This window comes from Oryza sativa, chromosome 7, assembly GCF_034140825.1.
Source record: "Oryza sativa Japonica Group chromosome 7, ASM3414082v1".
Lineage (NCBI taxonomy): Eukaryota > Viridiplantae > Streptophyta > Magnoliopsida > Poales > Poaceae > Oryza > Oryza sativa.
This window is the reverse complement of record NC_089041.1, coordinates 3,150,676-3,177,990: the sequence shown is the minus strand read 5'-3', so window position 1 is coordinate 3,177,990 and position 27,315 is coordinate 3,150,676. Positions and strand designations below refer to the sequence as shown.

At 47.7% G+C, this 27,315-nt stretch overlaps 4 protein-coding genes across 10 annotated transcripts; 1 reads left to right on the top strand and 3 right to left on the bottom strand.

The window, feature by feature from the left end:
* Positions 1-302: 302 nt before the first annotated feature.
* LOC4342435 (uncharacterized) lies at positions 303-6,508 on the bottom strand. 5 transcript variants are annotated; one of them, XR_003243283.2, is made up of 10 exons: positions 6,430-6,508; positions 6,278-6,298; positions 5,893-6,159; positions 5,740-5,783; positions 5,556-5,636; positions 4,890-4,960; positions 4,706-4,816; positions 4,391-4,473; positions 3,913-4,106; positions 303-677 (listed from the first exon to the last, which is right to left on the bottom strand). XR_003243283.2 is itself a non-coding variant. In XM_015791649.3 (9 exons), the coding sequence occupies exons 1-9, from the start codon at positions 6,455-6,457 to the stop codon at positions 4,102-4,104; spliced, it is 711 nt and encodes a 236-aa protein (XP_015647135.1). In that variant the 5' UTR covers positions 6,458-6,508; the 3' UTR covers positions 3,724-4,101. The 5 variants fall into 5 exon arrangements, 3 of the variants coding, with proteins under 3 accessions (XP_015647135.1, XP_015647134.1, XP_025882527.1); XR_010742467.1 differs by having other exon boundaries at positions 303-434; XM_015791649.3 differs by lacking the exon at positions 303-677 and having other exon boundaries at positions 3,724-4,106.
* A 2,089-nt stretch (positions 6,509-8,597) lies between these two features.
* On the top strand, positions 8,598-11,376 carry LOC4342434 (uncharacterized). 3 transcript variants are annotated; one of them, XM_026026780.2, is made up of 6 exons: positions 8,598-8,811; positions 8,915-8,986; positions 9,089-9,190; positions 9,525-9,602; positions 10,627-10,729; positions 10,924-11,376. In XM_026026780.2, the coding sequence occupies exons 1-6, from the start codon at positions 8,607-8,609 to the stop codon at positions 11,081-11,083; spliced, it is 720 nt and encodes a 239-aa protein (XP_025882565.1). In that variant the 5' UTR covers positions 8,598-8,606; the 3' UTR covers positions 11,084-11,376. The 3 variants fall into 3 exon arrangements, with proteins under 3 accessions (XP_025882565.1, XP_015645782.2, XP_015645780.2); XM_015790296.3 differs by having other exon boundaries at positions 10,594-10,729; XM_015790294.3 differs by having other exon boundaries at positions 10,555-10,729.
* Positions 11,377-13,798: 2,422 nt separating this feature from the next.
* Positions 13,799-14,727, bottom strand: LOC107276461 (peroxidase 10). Its single transcript, XM_026026824.2, has one exon. The coding sequence runs from the start codon at positions 14,175-14,177 to the stop codon at positions 13,902-13,904; it is 276 nt and encodes a 91-aa protein (XP_025882609.1). The 5' UTR covers positions 14,178-14,727; the 3' UTR covers positions 13,799-13,901.
* On the bottom strand, positions 14,219-21,811 carry LOC112939636 (peroxidase 2). Its single transcript, XM_066312339.1, has 3 exons — positions 21,602-21,811; positions 14,339-14,723; positions 14,219-14,256 (listed from the first exon to the last, which is right to left on the bottom strand). Exons 1-3 carry the CDS (start codon positions 21,809-21,811, stop codon positions 14,219-14,221), a joined length of 633 nt encoding a protein of 210 aa, XP_066168436.1.
* Between the last annotated feature and the right edge of the window lie 5,504 nt (positions 21,812-27,315).

Below are 27,315 nucleotides of genomic sequence, written 5' to 3'. Positions count from 1 at the left end.
CGATTGAGACCTATCCCATGCTAGTGAATCCAGTGGCTAACAGAAGGTCGCAGCACAATCGAACCTCTGCGTCGTGACTCCATGGCCGTGGGATAAGCAGCAGCCAGTCACCTCCTCATCGCAGAAGCTTGCTATTGATCCGATCCGATTTATGAAAAAATCGGAGGGAGATTTTTTTTTTTCTGAAACAAGAAGGCATCGAGTAATGAACTGCAGGGGAAAAGTTGATGTTTCACATGAACTGTACCATAAAAATAGTTTTGCAACCAAAAAAGCTAAAATTTGCTCAACAATTAACCCACCTTACAACAAAATCACGATCAGTTCCTTCAAGTAAACAAGCTCACAGCCATTGCGTACAAGGATGAAGCATCATGCTCACCGGAGGTCATGGACTCCTACCAGGGCCGATGCAGCCACCTGGCCTCGTCCTCCTTGTCCAATCACGAAAAAAGACCGTGTGATTAATGAAGCAAATATGGGCGTTGTTATATGGAGGCAGTGAAACGCAAGAGATCAGTTCGAATTGAGAAAGAGGAGACGAAGAGATCGAGTCGGAGAAGCGTCCCTTGGAGAAGCGTGGGACGGGACGGACAGGTCAGGAAGAGGTGAAGCTGACGGATCAACGTGCACGCCTACCGACCGGCGGAACCGACGAAACTCCAAACTCCTGAATCCTGATCCGATTTGGACACACAATAACTGACAAAAAACTACGGCAAAAACATCTTAAACTTTTATAATAGTAGAGATTTAAATAAATTTATATTTTGAGTTTATAATAATTGAAACCTAATTAATCCTACACTAATTTTTTTCCTTTTTTTTTTGCTTCCAAATGTTGTTCGGATTCGGAATTATTGAGCACTTCTTTATAAGCAGCAGCAATTGCAGTGATTGATTCGTTCAAGAACAAAACTCTTCAAAATCCAATCCTTTTTTTTTATCGGATCGACTGCTGAGATGGCTGTCTCCGGCATCCGCATCCTGTCCAAGAAATTCACGCCGCTACTGTGCAGATCATCGGTAAGTAGTTCATGAAATTTCTTAGGCTTTATGATGGCAGTGTGACAAACAGATTAAACCCTAGTAATCTTTGATCATCATGATGATGTTGATTACCAATGCATGTTCCAACCTGCCATATGTGACTGGCCAGTTTTCCTTGTTTAATATTATTAGAATTTAACTTGTGGTTTTCATCTTAATTATACAGGTAGCAAGAACTGGCATGGCCTTGACTAAAACCAACCACATGAGTACACCATTTGTGGATTCTCTTAATGGGGCTAAGAGACCTTTTTCATCCAGTTCCATCATCGAGGACCGTCATTTGTTTCGTCAATCTTGGTATCCATGGCCTCCAGTGCCAAAGTAAGTAAATCATATATTACTAGAGCCCATGCGCTAGCTCTAATTGTTTTTTTCTCTGTTGATTGTGTGTTCATTATGTTGCTCAAGTACAAATTTTGCAGTCTCATAACATTTCTCTCTTTCTATTTTTTTGTGCTTTGCAGTATTGAGGAAGAATTTACGAGACAATGGAGGATTCGTTTCCTTGCTAATTTTCTGTTCTTAGTATATTCCAGTGGATTTATCGCACACAAGCGTAGGAATTTAACTCATAAGATGAAATTAGGAGCTACTAGCTTTCAAGCATTGGGAGCCCCTGCCTGCCCACCTGTCCTCCCCAGAGACAGAGAAGAGCTTGTAATTTAAGTTTTGGTTGTTTGATCAACTTGTAAGTGTTGTTAGTTAAGTGTTACTATAATGGTTGTGGATGTGATCCGCATGATTGATGTCATCATGAATATATGCAACATATGTATGAACTTGATGCTTATTATCTCAATTAAAATCTGTCATTATGGGTGTGTTTGGTTGCCTGTACATAGGGTGGCTCGCATCCAGCGCCAGCGGGATGTGGTGCATGTGTTTGGCTGCCTGCTCGCACGCGCGAACCAGGATGCGCTGATGCAAAATCTGCCTCCCAGCCAGGCTGAGGGGGAACGCCCGATTCCTTCGTAGCTCCTCGTCCAGGCTCGACTTGTGCAGCGCGTGGGGACGAGTGGATGCAGGCGCGCACGAGCGGGTGCAGGCAACGCGTAGGGGTCGGTCGATCCCCCATCTCTCATTTGTTTCTCTCGCCCATCCGATTGCTCCTCGCCGCTCTTCGCCCTCGTCTCCATCGTCGTCGCCGCCCACCATCGTCTCCAACCTCGAGATCCTTAACCCTCGCCGACTTCTCCACAGCCTCCGTCTCCGTCTCTACTTCACGGGCTAGAACCGGCGGCCTCGAGCACGTCGCCACTCGCCAAGTCGCCATCGGATCCAGCAGATAGAGGCTCGACGGAGGACGCTGCTGCCATATCCAATAGAGGGAGGCGTGAAGGAGCTCGCTGGAGGTTTCGGCGACTGCCCCTCTCTGCGCCACCGCCTCCAACCTCGCCGGCCACCGGATTCCTCCTCACTGGTCACGGATTCCCCATCTTGGCTGCATCTCTTCCCTTCCTTCATCAGCCAAAATACCAATGGATCCGGCGGCCACGAGCTGGACGCTGCCAGATCCAGCAGCCTCGGGCTCATGGCCACCGGATCCTGTTGCTCCGACAGCTCCGAACAGCAGCGCACACACGACGGCGAACGGCAGGTCGGGGCTTCGGCGGAGCGGCAGGCCTAGCGACATCAACGAAGCTCCTCTCCTCTCTGTTTCTTTTTCTGTTTTTTTTTCTTTTCTTTTTTCACCGACTAGCAAACCGTGACCATGAAATGTGGGAATATAATGATGTTTACTGTATGCATTGCTAATTATTTCACTTATTTTATAACTTTGTGCCGTGCAGATGTGCTGGTGTATATATATCCTGCTTATTTGACGATTCTTAAAATAATTGTTGCCACGAATCAATATCAATAATTAATATAGAAGATAAAATCAAATGTTTAGTACTTAGAAATTTACACTCTTCATGAGTTAAATTTTAGCTTATCTAAATGGTAGTCCACAAGTTTTAGGTGGTAATCTCACCCTTTAGAAAAAGAGATACCTACCCCTACCATCCATGCAACCAACCAAACGAATTCTCTTTCAAACTGTATTTCTTATACGAGTAACCAAACAAAATCTCGTGTCAGCCTAGCTAGTCTAATGCAAACAACCAAACAGCTGCATGTGCATCATCTCAACCAGGCCAAACTCAGCCTGGATGAGAGAGATGGGCTAGGCTAGGGGAATACGAGCAACCAAACGCACTATATGTGTTTGTGATCTCGTATGTATGTTTTTCTTTTGAGATAGGTATGCTGGATGAAGAGAGGCGACACCGGGACATGCAACTATGTCATCAGCTTCCCTTGTTGAGCGAGAAAGAAAGAGCTTGTAGTTTTAGGTTTTGCATGTTTGATCAACTAGAAATTGTTATAAACTGTGGTTGTTATGGTCTGCATGATTGATGTTATCATGGCACAGAGTGCCCAAGGCTGCAACTCTGTTCGTGCAAGTATAAAGTATAAACAAAAGAAAAGGTTGATGAAATCAATTTCCGTTCCATCGAAAGATTCATGATTAATTATGATAAGAATTTAAATTGATTTAGCTTAAAATCTGGGCAAATGATTCTGCATCTATGGAAAATGATAACCAAATAAATATCTGCAAAACATCATATTGAACTGCCAATGGTCAGTATTTTATTAGTCAAGTAAGACATTTCAACAAGCATGTGGTAAAAACAAAATAGTTTAATGTTCTCAGAATGATGAGCATTACTTCTGCTGTGTTTCCTCAGAAGAACCAAGTAAAAGGAGCATGAAAAGCAAATAATAACTTCAGGTGTTCATGCATTGCAGGCCAGTCAAATACTTACTGAACAATTACCTTATTAGAGTTTACGCATAATTGTGTTGAATTACCTGACTAAGCAGGCCTCATTGCGACCTTTTACTGTAGAATCCGGCTCGTACTTTTCTTTCTTCTTGGATGGCCAGACAGACTTTACGAGCTTGATTCCAGCATGAGTATTTTTAATATCACAGTATGGAGAGTCTGTCTCTATCATCATTCTCTCTGCAGGAATACCTTGTAGAACCTCGAAATTTTCACTAGTCTTCAGAGAGCATCCATTAATACATGCATTGGTACATTAAGTCAGTATGGTTTACCTGACATAACTGAATTATAATGGAATGAGAACGTTTTAATTGCTACTAATATTTTTATTCACATCTAATTGCCCAAATGGAGGTCTTCACCAAAAAAAGAACAAACTTGCAGCAGAAACTGAAATGAACTTCGACTACAAATAGAAGTGTTGTGGTACTCTTTAAGTTCTATAATTATCAAGATGCACTACATGCAAATATGTAACATCAAGGGGAGGGGGGAGATGACCTATAAACATCTTTTCAAAGGAAAGAAGCTTATCACGGTCCTCTGAAGTTCCAGTGAAGGAGTGTGTAACACCGCCAGGGAATCTGAGATAGAGAAATATGGTTCTCAGACTTGAAAATATGCAGACACGTCAAAGTGATTTTCAGAAAGTGAGACATAAAGAAACGTAACTAATCTTATTGTCAGCATCTTTAGTTGTGCTGATCTAGAACACTGGAGGAGTATAAAGCAGTACTCAGTAGTCCTTGGCTCCTTGCCAATATCATTATTTGTCTTTGTGGTCATTATGGTATTGGTATACAGATTGAGCATTACCTATGCAGATTTTCTGATACAATCTCACAGAAGTCTTCACCAGCAGCCCTCATGTGAAGAAACATTGGCAGTTTTACTGCTTCAGCCAATTCAAATTGCTTCTTGAAGTACCTAAACAGCACAAAATTGCTCAGAAAATATGCGAATAACTATCATTCTTCGATGTGCTTGTGTGAGACTATACTTCTTCTGTACATCCGATGGACAAAAGTGAAGTCGATCATAATCCAGACCACATTCTCCCACTGCTACAACCTGTAGGAATTGAAACCCATATCAGAATATTGCAAGTTTTGACTCCAAAAGACAGAACAAAAGAGTAAGTAAATAACTGAACTATTTATGCACAAGATTATATGTTCAGGGAATCCAACTCAAGGCATATTTATAACTAGATAGTGAGTTCGTTTGCACTTTACAACACCACTAGAATAAGCATACTGCAAAGAAGATAGAACTCTGCTGCTCATTGAGTTCGGTCTTCCGTTAATATTAAGAACTAAAGACATAATTCAGTGAGTCCAATTATTTTCAAGCAGATTGCAATAACATTTCACTACAGGACACGGCTTGGGAAGTCTACAAGCAGATCAAGCACTACCACAGCAGCATTGCAGCACTTTCTTCTTACTATTCTTCTGGAGAATCTGGAAACACTGTAATGGGTGATCTTCAATAGCTTACCTCCCTCAAGAACAGGACTGCTACGACAATGCATTTAAGATATCTAATTCCTGAATAAAACCCGATGGTTGACATGTAATTCCTATATTTAGGAGGGGATCCCCAGGTGAACTTAAAAGAAACATTTCACTACATGATAGACCTGCAGGACAAGTGATACACACACCTTGCCTTTCGCGATTCCTTCCTTCGCCAGAGCCAGCAGCGCCTGGAAATGCCCTTTCGGGTCTCCACTCTCCTCAAACTCCTAACATTCAGCAAAGCACTATTTACATAATCCAATCGTGAAAGGCACACGCCAATCTCAGGTGTCAGCAATGAAACAGGAATGGAATACAATCCACCCCTACCCCGCATCTCGTCGGGTGCACGCCCACCATGCAGAACAGCCTCCCTGCATCGTACAAGCACATCACAGCTTCTCAGGCACATTACAACAAACACCTTGAAGGCACCAAGGAGAACATAGTCAAAGCAAGCCGCATCGAAGCAGCTGAGCTCACCATCGGTCTCGGCGATCTCGAGCGCTTCCCTGGACTCCTTCAGCGAACCTCCGGTGACCTTCCGCCGGACCAAACCAAGAAAGCGAGAGATTAAGCACACCAAATCTGAGCCATAAGCAAGAAATAAGAAGCGAAAGGGGGAATGGCAGGCAGCAAAGCAGCGTATGATGATGCGGTCGACGCCGGCCGCCCGCGCACGGGCGAGCACGGCGGGGATGTCGGCGGCGTGGCATTGCTTGCCGTGGTAGATGCCCCTGAACATGCCATCTTCAGTTCGTTCGCATCGCAGCAGCAAAGAGCAAGACGCAAGTAGAAAAGCGTGAGAGCCAGACAGTGAGCCGAGAAAAACGAGATAAGAATCGGGAGGAGGAGGCGGCGGTTATACCGGTGAAGTTGACGGCGATGTCTGCTCGTCGCGGTGGCGCCGGAGACGGAGAAGAAGATGAGAGGAGGAGTAGAAGAAGAAGGCCGGGTCAGTCCAGGTAGGAGCATAAGAGCGGCGAGCGAGAGGGAGGAGAGAGAGAGTAGGGCACTCGCCGATGAGCTTGACGCCGGTTGACGCCATCGCCGCCGTCGCCGCCGAGATGGGGGAGAGTCCGAATTGGGCCCGGTCTCCGTGTTGGGCCTCCAAGGCTCCAACTAATCAAAAGGAAAAAGTACACCCAAGGTCCCTTAACTTATCATTGAATTACAAAATCGTCCCCTAACCGTAAAACCGGATACAACACGTCCCCTAAATTACAAAACCAGTGCAAACTAGGTCCCTTGGCGGTTTTGATCTCGGTTTTATTCGATATGGCAGCTGAGTCAGTGTGGGACCCACGTGAGCCCCACGTGTCAGTCCCTTCTTCCCCCCCCCTCTCTTCTTTCCTCCACAGTTCGGCTCGGCAGTGGGCAAGGCAGCCGGCCGGTGGGGGAGGCGGGAGACCGGCGGCCGGCGGCCGGCAACGGGTGACGAAGCGGCGGTGGCACTGCACGGCCTCCCGCGCATGCCCTCCCACATTGCCGCCACCGGGGGAGGAGCTGGGCGGGGCTGTTGAGGGTGGAACGGGGCTCGGCCGGCGGGGCGGAGCTAGATGCGAGCGGCAGCCGCCACCGGCCGTTGTATAGCTGCCGCTGCCCACCATTCTTGCCGCCGCTCGACGCCGCGCCACCCCTTCGGCCGCGTGTCGCCACCACCATCGCCATCCAATCGGATGCAACCACCCGGCGCCGCCATTTCTCTTCCATCCCGACGCCAACCCGTGCCATCGTCGATTTCTCCTCCCTCGCTAGCCCCACATCCTCCCTCTCCGTATGCGCTCACCGCCGGCTCCCCTCCTCCCTCGACGGCCACCGCCGCTGGTCTCTCCCCCCCCTCGCTAGCTCACATCAAGCTCACTATCGCTCGACGGCGACATCGACGATGAGCGAGACGACACGGCCGGCGGTGGCGCGTCCTGCTTCCCGGACCACCTCCTCCGGTTCAAGTGGCGGTGGTGCCTCTGCGGTTCGTGGCCGAGCCGGTGACGGTGAGGTCGTGCGGCCCCGCCGACGCCGACGCGCGTGACCTCATCGCTTGCCTCTTCGCCAAGGACCCCGCCGCCCGCTTTGGCTCCCGCCGCGGCGCTGCCGACATGAAGTCCCTAACGTTCTTCAAGACCCTCAACCTCGCCCTCCTCCGTTCGTCGCGGCCGCTCGTTGTCCTTGGCGCCGGCGCCGCGCCGCTGCACCGGTCGTAGTCGTGCAAGGCGGCGCCGACGAAGCTGGCCTGCCTAGAGTACAGAGAGAAGATAAAGAGAGGAGGAAAGAGAGAGGAAGGGAGAGGCTGGCCTGCTGACGTGGCATCCTGACATGTGGGGCCTACACTGACTCAGCTGCCATGTCGGACAAAACCGGAGTCAAAACCGCCGAGGGACATAATTTACACTGGTTTTGTAAGTGGGGGGACACGTTGTATCTGGTTTTGCGGTTAGGGGATGATTTTGTAATTTGATGACAAATTGAGGGACCTTGGGTGTACTTTTGGAGGCAGAGTCGGCGGAGTCGAAGAGATGGCAACAAGGGACCGCTCCGGCACCAAGCGAGAGGAGGGCGTCGACGACCACGACGCCGATCGCGAGGTCCTCGGGCTTGGGGTCGTAATAGACGACCCCATGACCACCCGAGGCAGCTCTGGCGCTCTCTTCCCATCCTTGGTATCTTCCTCCACATAGCCGTTGCCGATCATTGACGCGTCCTCGTTGGGTTCTGTCCCAGCCTCAGCCTCATCAGCTCCACCCCGCCGCTCCGCCCATCCCTCTGCTCCACCCCACCACTGTCCCATTCCGCTGCAGCTCCATCCACCGCGCCGCCGTCCCGCATGCTCTGGCCGCTGCTCGTCTCGCTCAGCCAGCCGCTACGCCCTGCCCGTCGCCTGCTCCAGGGGAGAGAGAGGATAGAGAAAATAATAGATTAGTGAGGCTGACATGTGGGGCCACATGAGCCCCACCATTTTTTTTTGATCAAATTGCCACGCAGACACCACGTCAGCCAAAACCGGGGATAATACTGCTGAGGGACCTCATTTGCATGGCTTTGTAAGTTGGAGGGTGCGTTCTATCCGGTCTTGTGGTCAACAGACGAATTTCGAACTCGACGGCAAATTGAAATGAACTTAATCCTAAACTTTTCCTAGTACAGAATTAGGCGGCCCTAGAACCGTGGTTGGGGTGGTGGGCCGGGGTGTTACGTTAATGGGCCGCATCACCTGTAAAGGTCCAGGGCGTGAGGCACGGCGAAGGTGCGTGCGTGCGTGCGACCGACCTGAAAATCCAAAGCACTCGCGTCGCCGCGGCCTCTCCCTCCCTCCTCCGATCGCCGACGATGGCGCGCGCCGCCGCCGCCACCGCCGCGGCGATCGCTCCGCATCTGGTTCCGGTGATTCGGGGCGCCACTCCGGTGAGTTAACTTGGTCGTCGATCCGTCGTTTTCTTCCGGCAGATAAACCCTAACCCCTAATTTTTCTTTTTGTGCTTGTCTTGTACTTGTCGATTCGATGCAGTTCGCTCCCGCCGCCGCCACCGCCGCGGCGATCTCTCTGCATCTGGTTCCGGTGATTCGGGGCGCCACTCCGGTGAGTTAACTTGGTCGTCGATCCGTCGTTTTCTTCCGGCAGATAAACCCTAACCCCTGAATTTTTTTTTGTGCTTCTCTTGTACTTCTCGATTCGATGCAGTTCTCTTCCGCCGTCGCCGCTGCCGCCGCCGCCGCCTCCACCCCGGCACGGTCATCCTCCGCCCTCACCCAGACGCTCTCTTTCCCGATCCAAGCTACCAGGGTAATATTACTGCTCTAATTGCCATGTCTATCTGCTACCTCCGTCCCCTAATCCAAAAATATAGGCTCCCTTATATTTCTTTTTTGGGACGAATGAAACAAAGGGAATCGATTCTGTCACACGGGTGGATTTGGGTACAGTAATTGTAAACCAAACCCTCTTGCTATTCTGATTTGCTACTACTGCTCTATTGAGTTGAGTTGATACTAGTAATTGGATTGGATCATTTTGTTATTGTTGCGTGTGCTTGCCTATTTTGTTGAACAAAATTCCTGGTTATTGCTGCTGCACTATTCCTCCGTTAAATGCGCCTAACTTGTTGTTTCTTGTTCAGTCCGCCGCCACCTCCACCCCACCATGGGCTTCCTCCGCACTCGCCCAGCCCCGCTATTTCTCCACAAGAGCTACCAGGGTAATATTACTGCTCTAATTGCCTTGCCTATCTGCTACCTCTGTCCCCAAATCCAAATATGAGGGATTTTGGCTCTGCATTCGCATTGCCAAAATCCCTTGTATTTCTTTTCGGGGACGGATGAAATCGATTCTGCATTTGCATCCACGCTTCCTAACTGGATGAGAGAGGAGTGACCTGGAGAAGCTACCTGTGACGCTGGAAGTTTTACCCCTGTTTTCTGTCCCTAGAAGTTTTGCCCCTATTTTCTGTCCCTAGAAAGTCCTGAAGTTACCTAAAGTTGCATTTTGATCTCTCTGTGGTTGAAGTCTTGCTGCGCTGATCATCTGTCCTTCTTGCCACACGGGTGGAGTCTGCTTTTAGTATTTGGGTACAGTTCTTTTCTGATTAAGATTCAGATTTTATCCGCACTCACCCTGTCCTGCTATTTCTCCACGCGAGCTACCAGGGTAATGTTGCTAGTTTAATATTTTATATCACTATTTTGGTGTGATTTGCTGAAAAAAAGTTGTTTTCTGATTTGCTACAAGAAACTATTTGATAGGATTTTCTAAAGTGATTTATATTGCTATGACACTAAAAATGATTGTTTGAACTAGCTTTTATCTGACAACATCCTTTGATTTGCTGAACCCTAGTTTAAAGTGCCAATTAGTGCAAAGATATGTAGTGTTGAGTGAAAAGTTTGGTTTGGCTTTTGTACCTTGTGAAGTTTTTATGAAAAATTCTAAGTTATTTGCACATGTGCATATGCATGTGTTGACGCTGTTGTCTTCGCATGGTTACTCGCATCTTCAAACAATTTCTTACAAAAATATTATCAAAATTATGTATGTTATGGCCGTTAGGTGCTTGCGTGATTAATTTTGTATGATGCAGATCATATATTAAATTTTATATGTATGACTGATATGTGGATCGATTTTAATTATGGCCTTTATATATTATGTAGTTAGCAAGCAAGAAAATGATATTTATCTGAAGCAAACAGTTTGTTCTTGCATGGTTGTTTTGGCACATCAAGAAAATATGCCGTTTGCTAGTTTGACGAAGATAAAAATAGGAGGATGGGAGGAAGCTTACTGGAAGCTCAATCTCAGAATTGACCATTTGAATGCTGTGATGAGGTACTACATTCGGCTCGAAATATATAACTTGTGAAGTTTCTCGTGTGGCTTGTGAATTTGTTATAGGTTTAGACAGTAACAAGGAAGTATGAAGAGAAACTAAATGCGAGATGATCATTGTCGGTTGAGACGAGAAAGTGGGTGGAGAATTTGCTAACATTGCATTTTTTTTTTGGATTTGTATATTCCGACAGGGATGGGCAAGGTATGCAAGTGCATCGGGAGGTGCTCAAGGTCGTGTCCGGTGGTGTCTGTATATTTTTTATTGTGGTCACTATTCGTCATCTGAAGGAGACGTTTGCCCGTCGCCGTGCTGGACTCCCCTCTGTGATATCTGATGGGCACAAGTGCTAGTGGAGAGGGCAAAAGTGACTAGGAGAAGACAAGGCTACGAACGGAGGTGCAGACTAAAAGGCGGCGTGTATTGCGAGTGTGAAGAGGGACTGTGAAAACAAGTGCTGCGGGAGTTGTATCGAACGAATTTGAGAAGTAACGGCATTAGATGGGTTGGTTACCAGTGTAGTATTTTTGTTGCCACGGTGAAAAGCAAGTTTGGAGGCCCGCTAGAGATGCATATGTTTGTGGCATTGAAAAGGTTTCTATGGCGCCCAACAAATTCCTTTGCAACATGCTCGTCGTTCGCAGAATCCCTCGTAGACACGTTGCTGATCGAGCGGACTAGTGTATCCGGGCATTTACCTGTTGAGGTGTTGTCGCCGCCGCCGCCGCTGAAGAAGGCGATGCGTTCGTCGGCGGCGGCGGCGCCGCGGCTGGCGAATATCAACGGGCCTCTGACCTTGAATCTCAGTGAGCAGTTGCAGGGTTCCTGCTCATAGCGCTGGAGCATCAGTGAATACTACCATTGAACACCCCGGACCATTTCATGTCATACCTCTTGGTGAGTCCTTATTGGCCTGCAAATGAAGAATTGTTTGAAGAATTCAGTAATGCATTTTCCACGATTTTAGAGGTATCCTTCCCTACACTCAACAATTCTAATGTAGACACGTTCTCACATCTAGCTTGTGATTCCAGACTAGTAGATGGGTCCACTATCAGTAGCTCAGGTTTTATCTCTCGAACACCTGTTTCTTCTATAAAGCTTATAGAGCATTTTCTGCCATCTCCTGGCAAAAGAAACAAGGGGACAAACCTAAACAAATGTTTTCTTAATGCTATAGCATTCAACAGCCAATGGTTGTATAAATTCTACTAACAGATCGAATGTAGCGTGCTCTTTGTGAGTTCTACTTTGACATTTTAGTTCTGCCTGTTAATCATTTGCCCTTGATTCTTCTTTATGACGAATTATCCTTTTTGGTTGGAGAACAATGTTCTTCACCCTGCAATTATTAATTGGTAGCTACAAAATGATTGCTAGTATAAGTGAATAGAAAGATAGATCTGTCTTCAACATTTGTTCGTACGTCTTACATTGGTTGTTCACTGCACATAAATTGTTTTTTTTAATGAACTGATAATTTCAAGTTTAGGGAATATGTAGCAGAATTTGAGTTTGACAATGTTTTTCTTGCTGATCTTGACAAGGTGGAAGAAGAGGGATAATTTGTTGAAGTTTGACAATGTTTTTCTTCCTGACGAAGCAGTCGTGGAAGAAGAGACGGACGAGGCCGGGGCCATTGCCGGGGTCGCGGAGGATGGCGGCGCGGACGACGTTGCGGACGAGGTCCTCCGCCCTGGGGCAAGTATAGTTGTAGTATCCGACCTGCAGCTGCGCCTCCGACAAGGACAACGACGCAATGGAGAAGAACAGGATCGCCCACGCTATGATCACCGGCGAGCCGTGACGACGAACACCGCGTGCTGCGCTGCACATCTTTCACTGCTATACCGTGTGTAGCTTTGACGATCGCAGTGAAACTGACCGATGCGTCGGTGTTGATCGATGCAGTGTGTAGGAGTAGTAGTGTAGTGGTGCAGCAAATTAAAGCAGGAGCTAGGCGTGACGGTGATTTATATACGTGGATCGATGGTGGATGTGCGTGCCGGGGTGAAGTGATTAGTGACAGATGGAGAGGGGAGCAGAGTTGACCTGGAAGGTACTCGTACCTCGGTAAACTGGAGACGTCACGTTGATTACATGGCTTTCCCACCCGTTGCCGCGACCTCTATTTAGCAACGTGTTTTAACCTTTCGCCGCTGAGCCATCGTCGTGGTAGTAATATCACGTTGTAAAACTGTAACTAGAAGCGTGGCGTCGTAACGATTTCGAACGAAGAGACGCCGCGTCAAAGATAGTCGTTGCGCCACTGAGAGGCGTGCACCGCTCGATCGCCACGACGAGGCTACACGAGACATGCAGCCCGCGCTTCGTCCCCAGCCGTCGTGTGCGTCGCGTCGGCCTCGTCCCTGTCGTCGTTGATACCGGTCGGGTGATTGTGCATCGTAATTCCCACCCTCGGTCACTAATTTTGGATTCTGATACCCTTCGATCGTGTAACGGCTAGCGCGCCCGCAGTTCCCCATCCAATCCAAGCTCGCACGTTGTTCACTAGCCAAACGTACGCGACGCATGGCCCAGGGGCCAGTGCGGGTGCCGCAAATAACACTCTATGTGATTTAGTGAATTCCAGCACAAGCACACAATTCTTCCTCCAACACTTGATACACGAGTATTTGGGATACAAATGGGAGAAATGGAATCAAGACTGAGAATTAGCAGTAGATTGGAGAAGAAGAGATAGCCAGGGATTGAAGAGAAGAGAGATACAGAGGTTGAAGAAGAGAGAGCATCGGAAGGAAGAACTCAGGTTTCATCTATTTTGTTCGATCCCCCCATCTGTTGGATCTGCTCCTTTTGTAACGGCTTGAATGATTGGCTTATCGCAGCGGATTGAGCCTAGCTAGCCATGGGCTCAATATGTATACCGATTCAGCCCAGTTACATGACAATCCACGAGTACTAAATATGTATGGGATTTAGTCTATGCACTAACAGATGCAAAATCAGGGACAAAGGTAGTAACAATTCATAACAGGTAAATATATGGATAACCACAAATACAAATACTTTATATTATACTGGAGTAGTCTTTTTTTTCCGAGTACAAGGTTTTCTGTATTTTAGAACGATGAGATATAACAAGAAAACATATGGCTACGACCACATCGTCTGCATGCATGTACGTAACCCCCTGCATAAGTGGCCGAATTAGCTCTTGCTGTGGTTGATGGCGCCGCACTTGTTCCTGATCTCCCCCTTGCTCCCCACCGGCATGGGCAGCTTGCTGAGCTTGAGCAGCGAGGCGGCGAAGTCGTGGTCCCAGAGGGCGGCGTTGTCGGCGTACTCGCGGACGTGGCCGCGCGCCTCGTCCTGCGTCAGCAGCTGCCAGTCCGAGTTGAAGTTGACCACCTTGTCGAGGTTGTTGCGGTAGTAGGTGTTGTCCAGGGCGCTGACCGGCCGCAGCTTGCCGACGAACGCCGGCATGAACCTCGCCACGGTGGCGAGGTCCTCGTCGCGGGCGTTGTTCACCACCGCAGGGTCGGCGCCGCCGCCGCGGGAGCACCTGTAGTTGAGCAGGTTGCGGTAGGACGGGGTGATCTGGTCGGGCGGCGCGGCGAGGCGGGCGGTGAAGGAGGAGCAGTGGCCGTCGCCGACGGAGTGCGCGCCGGAGAGGACGACGAGCTCCTCGACGGTGAAGTTCTTGCGGGCGAAGTTGTCGATGAGCTGCCGGATGGTGAAGGTGGGATCCGGGAGCTCCGCCTGGGCCTCGTAGGCGGAGGAGACGACGCCGTCGAGGCGGCCCGCGGGGACGTCGAAGCGGACGCGGCCGTTGCTGAGGATGCTGCTGGCGTCGCGGGCGGCGAAGATGAGGATGTCGGCGCAGGAGACCACGCCGGGGCACCTCCTCTCGAGATCGGCCTTGATCTCCTCCAGGATGTCGAATCCTTCCAGCCCGATGCTCACCGGCGCTGCCGTCTCAGGACGAGGGTTCTCGTCGGACGCGTTAAGGAGGACGGAACCATCGCAACCCTGCAATACTCATGCATGCATGCATGCATTGTGCAACCACTCATTAGTCCCAAGTGCTTCAAAGCTACTAGTACCTCCTTAGTGCTTCAAAACTACTACTCCTTTTCACTATATAAGTTGTTTTGGTCCTCTGTTTCGTACTCCCTTCATCTACTTTTTATATTTCATCTTGACACACCGATCAAAGATAAGTAATTTTACTTATCATCCATTTAAATATGCTACTAGTTATTTCTCGTAAACAAGCGATTTATTAATATATTTACATTTCTCGATGCCTATATAGCCAATATTGTGTGGAAGAATGGAGAGTCACGCATTAAATTCCGGAAAATCTGCGCGAGTTAAGCAAATAGCGCGCACTTTTTTTATCGAGAAAGGACTCGTCGTTTGTGTTTTTTCTGTTAGGCCCGCATCTTTTTCCCTTTTTTTTCACGTTTTGTTTTTTTAGTTATTTTCTATTTTTGTGTTATTACTTTGAACTCAAAATTTTAAACTTTTAACTGATATTTGAATACTTTCAATTCAAATTTGAAACGTTTTCAATCCATATTTGAAAACTTTCATCTCAAATTTAAAAACTTTCCACTCAAAATTTGAAACTTTCAATCTAGATTTGAAAATTTTCAACCCAGATTTAAAAACTTTTAACTCAAAATTTAAATTTTTTAAAGTCAAATTTTGGAACTTTCAACTTTTCATCTTAAATTTGAAAAATTTTCAACCCAGATTTGAAAACTTTCAACTCTGATTTGAAAACTTTCAACTTCGACTTGAAAACTTTCAACTCTGATTTGAAAACTTTCAACTCAGATTTAAAAGTTTTCAACTTGAGATTAAAAACTTTCAACTCAGATTCGAAAACTTTCAACTTAAGATTTGATAACTTTCAAATCAAAATTTAAAATTTTCAAGTTAAAGATTTAAAAATTTTCAACTCAAAACATTTTTTGAAAAAATATGTGTGCTAAAGATTAAAAAAGTAATAAGACAAAAGCGAAAAAAAAGATAAAAGAAAAAGGCAAAAAAATCGCAAAAAAATCTTGCGAAAAAAAAGAAAAAAAGAAGCCTGATGGGCTTCCGGGCCGGGGCCAACAGGCGGGCGCGCGCCAATTAGCCACCCCCATGAAATCCAAGAAAGTCATTAAAAGAATAGGTGGTTGGATTGAAATATGCCTATCAAAAGTAAATTTTTTAGATTTGGAATATGATGGAGAGAGTATTATAACTCATTTTAATTTTTTTTCAAACCTTTTTAAGTTTGATTAAGTTTATGAAAAATTTTAGCAACATTTACAACACCAAATTAATATCATTAAGATTAACATTTAATACATTTTGATAATATAATATTTTCTTTGTGCTGAAAAAGTTACTATATTTTTCTATAAATTGAAAGTTTGACTAGGAAAAAAAATAGAATGACTTATAATGAGAAATAGAGGTAATATAAATGAATTCACTCATAAATCCATTTAAAACCCGAAACAATTTATAATATGAAATAGATGAAGTACCGATATGTACTCACTCCGTTACACAATGTAAGTCATTCTATCATTTCCCATATTCATATTGATGTTAATGAATCTAGATAGGAAATGTATATATCTAGATTCATTAACATTAATATGAATGTGAGAAATGATAGAATGACTTACATTATTAAACGGAGGAAGAAACAAAATATACCCTGACAAAACAATCATGGAAGATGAGACGGATGAGGGAGCCGCCTATGCCGCGGTCCTGTATGATAGTGTGGAGATTATGGGTATCCCATATCTACACGGCGATGGTATTCGAACTGGGTACAGGATACCTAATGTAGATAGAATATCTTATCTGTATCTCGGGTTTGTTTCTTAACTTGTGTATCAAGGAAACACCCAGAGACTTAGTCGGTTACGACTGTATTTTATCTGTATCTTCATATTCCGTTAGGAATATAGATTATCTTTTGTAATCCGGACTCCTTCCCATATATAAGGGGGGTCCGGGCGCCTCTAGGGGCATATGCTGATTTTTTCCCGAATCATACAATCAATAATACACTCGGCGGATTCATCCCCGGACAGGAGTAGGGTATTACTTCTTTTATAAGAAGGCCTGAACCTGTATAAATCCTTTGTTTCCAAACCCATACACTTTCCTAGCTTGATAGCCACCCCCTTTTATTATTGCCGAAATCTAGTTTCGACAGTTGGCGCGCCAGGTAGGGGTAGCGTCAAGCTTTTTCGCCGATCAGTGCAATGGGTTCCATCTCCGGCATCGACGACCTCGTCTTCCCACCCGGGCAGACGTTTCGGTTCGGCAGCCTCGACTTCATCACCAACAACTTCGGCAAGATTTCTCTCCTCGACTCGGAATCAGACCAGTCGGGAGAGAACCGGCTTTCGGTCCCGTTTGGATTCCCGAACGCGGCTGAAAGCTATTTCAAGACCACCTCAACCGAGTCGGCTTCAAACCACTCGGCCGAGATCGCATCTTCTCCAACGATACCAGATCAGGATGATGGGGCTTACCCACCGGTCCTGATGAAGCTCCCCGACGATTTAGCGGCCGTCTTCACCACGACAGCGCCTTCATCCCGTAGGCCTAGGCGGAAGTCGGCTTCAACACCGATTTCGCCTAGCTTCAGGGAAGTCGGCGTCATCCTCCAACCACTCGGCACGGTTTCGACGGATCAGCTGGATGACTACAACAGCTCTCCCACCGTCGACTCACGTCCTACTGACATCGTGGAGTACGACGAATTTAGTTCTCGCTACAACGACTTCGACGACTTCGACGACTTCGACGGAAGCCTAGATGACAACTACACCCCTCTCTACTTTGGCGTTTTCATGGCCAATAATGAGACGGAGGAGCAACGCCAAGCCAGGGAGAACGAAGAACGTCGCCGACTGGAGGAGGAGCATCAAGCGCAAGAACAAGAACGGCTACGGCGTGAGCAGCAGGACCGTGAGCGGACCGCGAAGGAGGCTGAGGATCGACGTCAACGAGCTTTGGAAGCAGGGCGCCGAGCGCGTGATCTCATCGGCCAGCAAGATGTCGAAGGGACACCGGTTTTCCGCACCCCTCAACAGAATGCGGTTGCCGCGATCACCCTTCTCGACACCCTCCTCAACCAAAACGAGCTCAATCAATCCGACCACGTCGTCAACATCTTGAACCAGACGAAGACCATGATTGCGGCGACGGTCCCAGTTAACTCCGAAAGCGTCCACACGCCGACTGGCAGCCGGGTCCCCCACTTCCGATCTCATGACTACCGTCATCCAAGCCTCAGCATTACTGGAGCAGGATCCAATCGCAGGAGCAGGGGCCACGACGAGCGGTCTGTTCACTCGCCTCCCGAACTTCATAGGGAGCGCCGAGTGGAACGGCCTCGCTCACCACCTCGTCGCCGCCCCATCGATCTTCGCGACACAATCACGCAGCGCCGAGCAGCTCGAGGCTATCATCACTCGCCGGATCGCCGCGACGACGACCTTGACGGAGTTGCAGCCTTCACCGACGACCTGCGTCGAGTGGATTGGCCAGCCGGCTTCAAACCGACTGGAATAGAGAAGTATGACGGCACCACTAACCCCGAATCGTGGCTTACCGTCTACGGTCTCGCAATCCGCGCAGCAGGAGGAGACAACAAGGCCATGGCGAACTATTTACCAGTGGCTTTAGCGGATTCCGCCCGATCTTGGCTCCATGGATTGCCCCGTGGTACAATTGGATCTTGGGCCGAACTACGCGACCACTTCATCGCCAACTTCCAAGGCACCTTCGAGCGTCCCGGCACACAATATGATCTTTACAACGTCATTCAGAAGTCCGGAGAATCTCTTCGAGATTACATCCGGCGATTTTCTGAACAACGTAACAAGATCTCCGACATCACCGACGACGTCATCATCGCCGCATTCACCAAAGGGATTCGCCACGAAGAATTGGTCGGCAAATTCGGGCGCAAACCTCCCAGAACAGTCAAGCTCATGTTTGAAAAAGCCAACGAGTACGCCAAAGCCGAAGACGCCGTCACCGCATCGAAGCAGTCGGGTCCCAGTTGGAAGCCGAAAAATACGCCGGCTACGGGAGGAGGTGGAAGTAACAATCATAAGGACCGCAAGCGCAAGCCTGAGGAACTTGTTGCAACCGCCGCTCACTCTTCTCGACAGCGTTCGCGCGTCAACACCTTCGACAAGATCATGAACTCCCAATGCCCGCATCATCCAAACTCCAACCACGTGGCCAAAGAATGCTTCATCTACAAGCAGTTCGCGGAGCAGTACACCAAGTCTACTCGGAAGAACTCCGACGAGGAACAAAGCACGTCAAGGAAGAAGGACGACGGCGACACCCCGGCTGGATTTCAAGACCACCGTAAGGAGCTCAATCATATTTTCGGCGGCCCCATGGCTTATGAGTCTAAAAGGAAGCAAAAGCTGACCGAACGGGAGATCAATGCTGTTCAGCCCGACACACCCCAGTATCTTCGATGGTCAGAGATTGCAATCAAGTTTGACCGCTCGGATCATCCTGACCGAGTGGTCCACCCGGGGCGGTACCCCCTGGTACTAGACCCAGTGGTCCGTAATGTCAAGCTTCGCAGAACCCTCATTGATGGTGGCAGTGCACTCAATATCCTCTTCGCCAAGACTTTGGATGATATGCAGATCCCTCGCTCCGAGTTAAAACCAAGCAATGCGCCTTTTCATGGAGTAATTCCAGGATTATCCGCAACTCCACTCGGCCAGATCACTCTCCCGGTCACTTTTGGCACTCGGGAAAACTTCCGCACAGAGAATATCAGCTTTGAAGTTGCCGATTTCGAGACAGCATACCATGCCATACTCGGACGCCCGGCGTTAGCCAAGTTCATGGCCGTCCCGCACTACACATACATGATGATGAAGATGCCTGGTCCCCGAGGAGTCCTAACCCTACGGAGCGACATCAAGCAAGCTGTCACATGTGACAAGGAGAGTTGTGATATGGCCCAAACCCGCGAGATGGCGTCTGCCCGAGAGGAAATCCGACTGGCTGCAACCACGGTGAGCGAAGGAGAAGTGCCAGCTGCCAAGATTTCAAAAAGTGGGGAAACCGAAGCCGAGACTAAAAAGATTCCCTTAGATCCTTCCGATCCTACCAAAACTGCTGTAATAGGCGCCGAGTTAGATTGTAAATAGGAAAGCGCGCTCATCACCTTTCTTCAAAATAATAAAGATATCTTTGCGTGGAAACCTTCGGATATGCCCGGTATTCCCAGAGAGGTGATTGAGCACTCCTTACATGTCAAAGAAGACGCCAAGCCTATTAAACAACGACTCCGCCGATTTGCACAAGACAGGAAGGACGCGATCAAGGAGGAATTGACCAAGCTGTTAGCAGCAGGCTTCATCAAAGAAGTCCTTCATCCCGACTGGCTGGCTAACCCAGTCCTGGTTCGGAAAAAGACAGGGCAATGGCGCATGTGTGTCGATTACACTGACCTTAACAAATCTTTCCCAAAAGATCCTTTCGGGTTGCCTCGCATTGACCAGGTAGTTGACTCAACCGCCGGCTGCGAACTTCTCAGTTTTCTGGATTGCTACTCGGGGTATCATCAGATCCGACTGAAGGAATCCGACTGCTTGAAGACTTCATTCATCACGCCTTTTGGGGCATACTGCTACGTCACCATGCCGTTTGGATTAAAAAACGCAGGAGCAACTTATCAACGTATGATCCAAAGATGCTTCTCAACGCAGATCGGCCGCAACGTTGAAGCCTATGTGGATGACGTAGTCGTCAAGACCAAGCAAAAGGATGATTTGATCTCGGATCTAGAAGAAACCTTTGCAAGCATCCGTGCTTTCAGGATGAAATTGAATCCTGAAAAGTGCACCTTCGGAGTACCGTCAGGGAAGCTGCTTGGTTTTATGGTGTCTCATAGGGGCATCCAAGCCAACCCGGAGAAAGTTACTGCTATCCTCAACATGAAACCGCCAAGCACCCAGAAAGACGTTCAGAAGCTGACTGGATGCATGGCGGCGCTCAGCCGATTCGTTTCAAGACTTGGCGAGCGGGGGATGCCCTTCTTCAAGCTACTGAAGAAAACAGATAATTTCCAATGGGGACCCGAAGCACAGAAGGCTTTCGAAGATTTCAAACAACTCCTCACCAAGCCACCGGTCTTAGCTTCACCACACCCGCAGGAGCCGTTGTTGCTGTATGTATCAGCCACCTCCCAGGTCGTGAGCACAGTCTTGGTTGTCGAGCGTGAGGAAGAAGGCCATGTCCAGAAAGTTCAGCGACCAATCTACTTCGTCAGCGAGGTCCTAACCGACTCCAAAACGAGGTACCCTCAGGTTCAGAAGCTGTTATATGGTATTTTAATTACTACCAGGAAGCTGTCTCATTACTTTCAAGGTCACTCGGTAACGGTGGTCACATCATTTCCACTCGGCGATGTACTGCACAACCGCGAAGCAAATGGGCGGATTGCTAAGTGGGCTTTGGAGTTGATGTCTTTGGACATATCATTCAAGCCCCGCACTTCAATCAAGTCTCAAGCGTTAGCTGATTTTGTCGCCGAGTGGACCGAGTGCCAAGAGGATACCCCCGTGGAGAAAATAGAGCACTGGACCATGCATTTTGACGGGTCAAAAAGACTTTCAGGCACTGGAGCTGGAGTGGTTCTGATTTCCCCAACTGGAGAAAGACTAAGTTATGTGCTTTGGATACATTTTTCGGCGTCTCACAACGTCGCCGAGTACGAGGCGCTCCTTCATGGGCTACGGATTGCAATTTCCCTAGGGATAAAGCGTCTAATTGTCCGAGGTGATTCACAGCTGGTTGTCAACCAAGTTATGAAAGAGTGGTCCTGCATTGACGACAACATGATGGCATATCGACAAGAGGTACGCAAACTGGAGGATAAGTTCGACGGGCTTGAGCTCAGCCATGTTCTTCGACACAACAATGAAGCTGCCGATAGACTTGCCAACTTTGGATCCAAGCGCGAGGCAGCGCCATCTGATGTTTTCGTCGAACACCTTTATTCGCCGACAGTACCTCACAAAGATGCTACTCAAGTTGCGGACACTCATGACATAGCTATGGTTGAAGCTGACTGGCGAGAGCCCCTCATACGATTTTTAACTTCCCAAGAGCTCCCTCAAGATAAAGATGAAGCCGAGCGGATTTCAAGGCGGAGCAAACTTTATGTTATGCATGAAGCCGAGTTATACAAGAAAAGCCCTTCAGGAATTCTGCAACGCTGCGTATCTTTAGAGGAAGGGAGACAATTGTTGAAGGACATACATTCTGGGATATGCGGAAACCATGCTGCAGCGCGTACCATTGTTGGCAAAGCTTACCGGCAGGGTTTTTTCTGGCCTACTGCAGTGTCCGACGCCGACAAAATTGTGCGCACATGTGAAGGTTGCCAATTTTTTGCCAGACAAATTCATCTACCAGCTCAAGAGTTGCAGACTATCCCGCTGTCTTGGCCGTTTGCGGTTTGGGGGCTCGACATGGTCGGCCCGTTTAAAAAGGCAGTCGGCGGTTACACGCACCTCTTTGTGGCCATTGACAAATTTTCCAAGTGGATCGAAGCTAAGCCTGTTGCCACGATTACAGCAGATAATGCTCGCGATTTCTTCATCAACATTGTGTACAGATTCGGAGTACCCAATCGGATCATCACCGATAATGGCACACAATTCACCGGCGGAGTTTTCAAAGACTTTTGTGAAGATTTTGGAATCAAGATTTGCTATGCCTCAGTAGCACACCCAATGAGCAATGGACAGGTGGAGCGAGCTAATGGCATGATACTTCAAGGGATTAAAGCTCGAGTTTTTGACCGGCTTAAACCCTATGCCGGCAAATGGGTGTCACAGTTACCATCAGTACTTTGGTCTTTGCGTACTACGCCCAGTCGGGCCACAGGCCAGTCACCTTTTTTCCTTGTCTACGGGGCAGAAGCAATGTTGCCGAGTGAAGTCGAGTTCGAATCTTTGCGCTTCCGTAATTTCCGTGAAGAACGCTATGAAGAAGACCGAGTGGACGACTTGCACCGACTGGAAGAGGTCCGCGAAGCAGCTTTGATTCAGTCAGCTCGGTACTTACAAGGGTTGCGACGTTATCATAATCGCAATGTTCGATCTCGTGCCTTTCTAGTCGGCGACCTGGTTTTACGGAAAATTCAAACCACACGAGATCGGCACAAGTTATCTCCTCTATGGGAAGGGCCATTTATTATCTCTGAAGTTACCCGGCCAGGTTCATATCGACTCAAGCGCGAAGACGGCACTCTCGTCGACAACTCTTGGAACATTGAACATCTTCGTCGCTTCTACGCTTAACTTTATCATTGTATTTCCCTATTTTGACTGTCAAACATCAAGTTTTCTCCTTGAAGTTGTCAGTCGGGGGCTATCATCATAATAATGGAGTGTGATTTTTTATCAATTCAGTTTGCTTACTCGGTTTATCATTGCCTTGTTTGGTTTTTCTACTTAGTTTGCGAGGACTGAAAGTTTTTAATAGCTTCTTTGGGTTTTAGGCTCAACAAAGCTTAGCAAAAACTTTTAAGAAATCAAAAACTTCGCAAGAATCATCAAGCACAGCATAAATACACCAGTATTGTACAAATTGAGCCTCCATGTATTACATTCAAACTCAGTCAGAATCAGTCCTTTCATCATCAGAGTTATCATCGCTCGGCTGAAGATCATTGTTGCGGAATTGTTCTACAACATCACTTGCAATCTTGTCAGCCGCACTCTGAGCATTGCTGATAAGATCAAGGGCAGCCTCTTCACTTGTCCCGTCTGCAAATCCATCAATGGTATCGACTTCAATTCTCGGGTACAAGGATTTTGTCATCGCCAAGGCCATGCCAGCTCCCATACTTCCAGCTTTCTTGATATTCTTGAAATATACTTCCGGAGCAACACTCAGCTTGTCAAATATTTCGGTTGCGTCGAGTGCACTCGGACCACCATTATTGAGGAACATGGCTTGGATAATTGGTGCAGCGGCATTGGCGACGTTATCCCTTGCTCCTTCAAGCCTCTTGATCTTACCAACCAGGACGTCAAACTGAGCTTGAGATTTGATCTTGCGTTCTGCAAAACACATTTATGATGAGCATCTGTTGCATTATAAGGAGAGAAGCTCAGATTGTTAGCTGGCGTTACCTTCGACTTCCTTCAAGGCTGAGTCCCTTTGCGCAGCTAGTTCTGTCTTGTCTCTCTCCAGGGCTTCAATTTGCTTCACCATCTGTTCCATCCTGGCAGCTTGCGCTGTTTGAAATTCAGATGGTTGAGGATACCGTTATGCCAGTTTAAACCGATGAAACAGATCTGGATGATTACCTTTTGATGAACCACTTAGTTCGAAGTTTGCATCCTGGAGCTGGGCGATTCGGTCCCTTAACTCTTTCTCTGTCTTTTTGGCGCACTCCTTGGCCTCATGCAGCTGGTCCCTAACTGCTTCTAGAGTTCCCAAATGAGGAACCAGCTTTTCCAAAGTTGTAGTCTTGGCCTCATTGCGAAGATGGATTCTCTGCATGATGGGTCATGGTTCAGTTCTGCTAAAAAGAAAACAAAGTTACCGAAGGCCGTCACTCGGAAGACTTACATTTACAATACGAGTGGCTTCTCCGAGCGCTTTCTTCAGCTGGCACACTTCTTCATCTTCTTTTTGACGGTTTATGACTATGCCGGCGGCTTGTGAGTTCTCGTCCCACCATTTGATCAAGATAGGAGGACGAGAGTCGTCGGTCGCCTTTATGCGAGGGATTTCTTCTCCGTCATCACCTGATGGTCCTGATGTATTTCCAAGACGTTAGACGGATACACTGAGGTTATTTAAATCGCCATTGTTTGAGAAGACAACTAACCTGAAGATGTACCTAGCTGAGCGTGAGGTGATCTTTGTTCTTTACCTGAAGACCCAGCTATCGAGTCGTTACCAGCCTCTGGTCCTTGCGAAGTCGTCGTCTGCGCTTCTACTTCGGGGATCTCTTGATCAGGGCCTGCGTCCGACTGGTTTCCAGTCGGGGGCTCTTGAGTTGTTGCCGTTTCAGTTGTTGCCGACTGATTTCTAGTCGGCGGCAGGTCACTCGGATCGGCCCTATCGCCCGAAGCATGGGCGCCAGTTGGCTGGCTTTCAGCGGTCGGCTGGTTTTCAGCAGTCGGCTCGGGGTCCTTGGGTATATTTTGCTCTGTCATGGCAGGATCGGGGTCCTTTCCAGATGGATCTATATCAGATGGTTTCCTGCAGAGTGTTCTTTCAGTATTTAGCATTATCTTCATTGGAAAACATGCCGAAGCGGAAATCATACCGAGAGATCTAATACCTGGAAGATGTTCTGATCTTTGGCATCGCACGGCCAGCCAGTTTTTTCCTGGGCATGGTGCGCTTTGGGGGTTTATTAGGCGAGCCCTTATCCCCAGATTTATCATCGTCGCCTTCATCATCATCAAGTACCAGCTTTCTCTTGCGAGGACCTGTTTGACCAGTCAATTTGGAGGTCTGAGGTTGCGGATCTGGTCTGATCGTTGGCCCTCCACCTCCCTGAGCGGTGTGTTGGCGAGGAGACCGGCGCTGAGTGACTGGTGGATCTGACTTCATCAATGCATATTCCTGAACAAGATGCTTCCATAGTTAGTCAACTCAGCATGAAGATAAAATTATGTTCTGATCACGGTTTGAGGGTTTCCGATGCATACCTGTGGAGGCGGATTGAATGCATTATATGGCACAACTGGCAGTTGATGAGAGTAGCTGACTACAATTGCATTTGAGAAGATTTTATACATCCTCTCCTTCATGATTTTGAAATCCAGGGAATCTGGTTCTTCACGGTTGGGATCATGTTTGCCGTCGAACTCGAATGCTGTGCGGGATCTTTCCTTGATTGGCGCTAGTCGGCATTTGATGAAGTGCCGAGTGATCTGCTCTCCCTGTAAGCCTTGTTCTTTAAGATTTAACATACGATCCAACAACTCCAAGGCTTGTACTGCTTCATCTCCGATTGGAAGAGAGTTCCAAGTATCTTGGTACACTGGAGGAAGACAAGAGTACCCGGGAAGAGCAGGCTCGGGATTCTGAACATAGAACCAGTTTGCATGCCAGCCTTTGTTCGAAGTCTTGAAGGGCATCGAGAAATATTTTTGGCTCAGAGTTCCCCTTAGTTGGAATCCTGCCCCCCCGACTACACACGGTTTGTTCTTGTTTGGTTGGGGCTTGAGGAAGAAGATCCGGCGGAATAGGGCAAAGTGAGGTTTGATCCCCAAAAAGGCTTCACAAGCATGGATGAAATTGGCGATATGCACTATGGAATTCGGGTTTAGGTGATGCAAGCTGATTCCATAGAAATTCAAGATCCCGCGGAAAAATTTTGAGGTCGGAAGAGCAAAGCCGCCGTAGAAGAAATGCGAGAAGACCACAATCTCATGAGTATCCGGAGACGGGAAAACCTCACCGTGCGCTGGCCGCCACCCGATGATCTCCTTGGCAGGGAGAACGCCGTGCGCCACCATCTCCTTAAGATTTTCCTCCGTCACGTCGGATGGCGCCCATTGGCCTTCGAAGCTTTCTCTCTCTTCCGCCATCGGTTTCACTCAAATGTGCTGATTTGATTCGAGGGATGGCTTGGGAGAGGTGAGGGATTGAGGCGGTGGATCACGGGAAGGATTTTGATGCACTTTTCGGAGGTGGATTTGGCCGGAGCTGTGAACCCTAGTTCGCCGGCGCAGCTTTACACTGTAGCAGGGAGTGGGGAAAATGGCGAGAGTTCCGGCGGGGAAGACGAAGCGTCGCTTGGATATCGGATTTTTCAGTTAAGGGTATCGGAGGTGCTAATGGGCCTAGGCCTGAACAGTACTTCAGCCCAATACTTTTAACAGCGTGGCCCATTGTGTTCCTTAGGGACTTAGGCATATTTTGCTTTGGCAATATTATGCGCACAACAGTGTTGCCCAATGCTGATGAAATCCTTTTTATGCGGTCATATAATTCTTTGGAATTATTGCAATGCAAATTAAAAAGGTGCCCGACAGAAAGGCGTTATGCTGTTTTTGCAAGCTTTTTTAGGCTACAAAAGCTGTTTGGGTTAACTAGGGATGACTTGTTTTTATTATAGTCATTTCCTTGGCGTATTATATGCCTGTTTTCATGGTAAATAGTCATGGCCTAGGCTATTTGACTTATTTATTACCATAATCTTTATAATACTTGATGGGTAATCTTTAGAGTTTTTATATTCGGATGCCTGTCAAGTGTGTTCATTCGTGAACTTTTTAGAGTGTAAACCACTCGGATTTCTTTTATTGTGGCTAAAAAGCAGTCGGCTAGCATGCCTATTTAGGCGCCGCGTGTGCTTTTGTCATATAATGCACAATTGTGTTATTATTTTGTCTTTCAACTATATGTTTAGTTTGTTAACTAATCACATAGTTGGGGGCTACACCTAATTAGGTGCATCTATTCGATGCACCATATTCTTTATCTTTTCGCCCTTTACAGTCCACTCGGCAGATTTTGGCTTGAAGAGTTTGAAGTACTCGGATTATCATCTTTGAGAAGGCTATGATGGTCG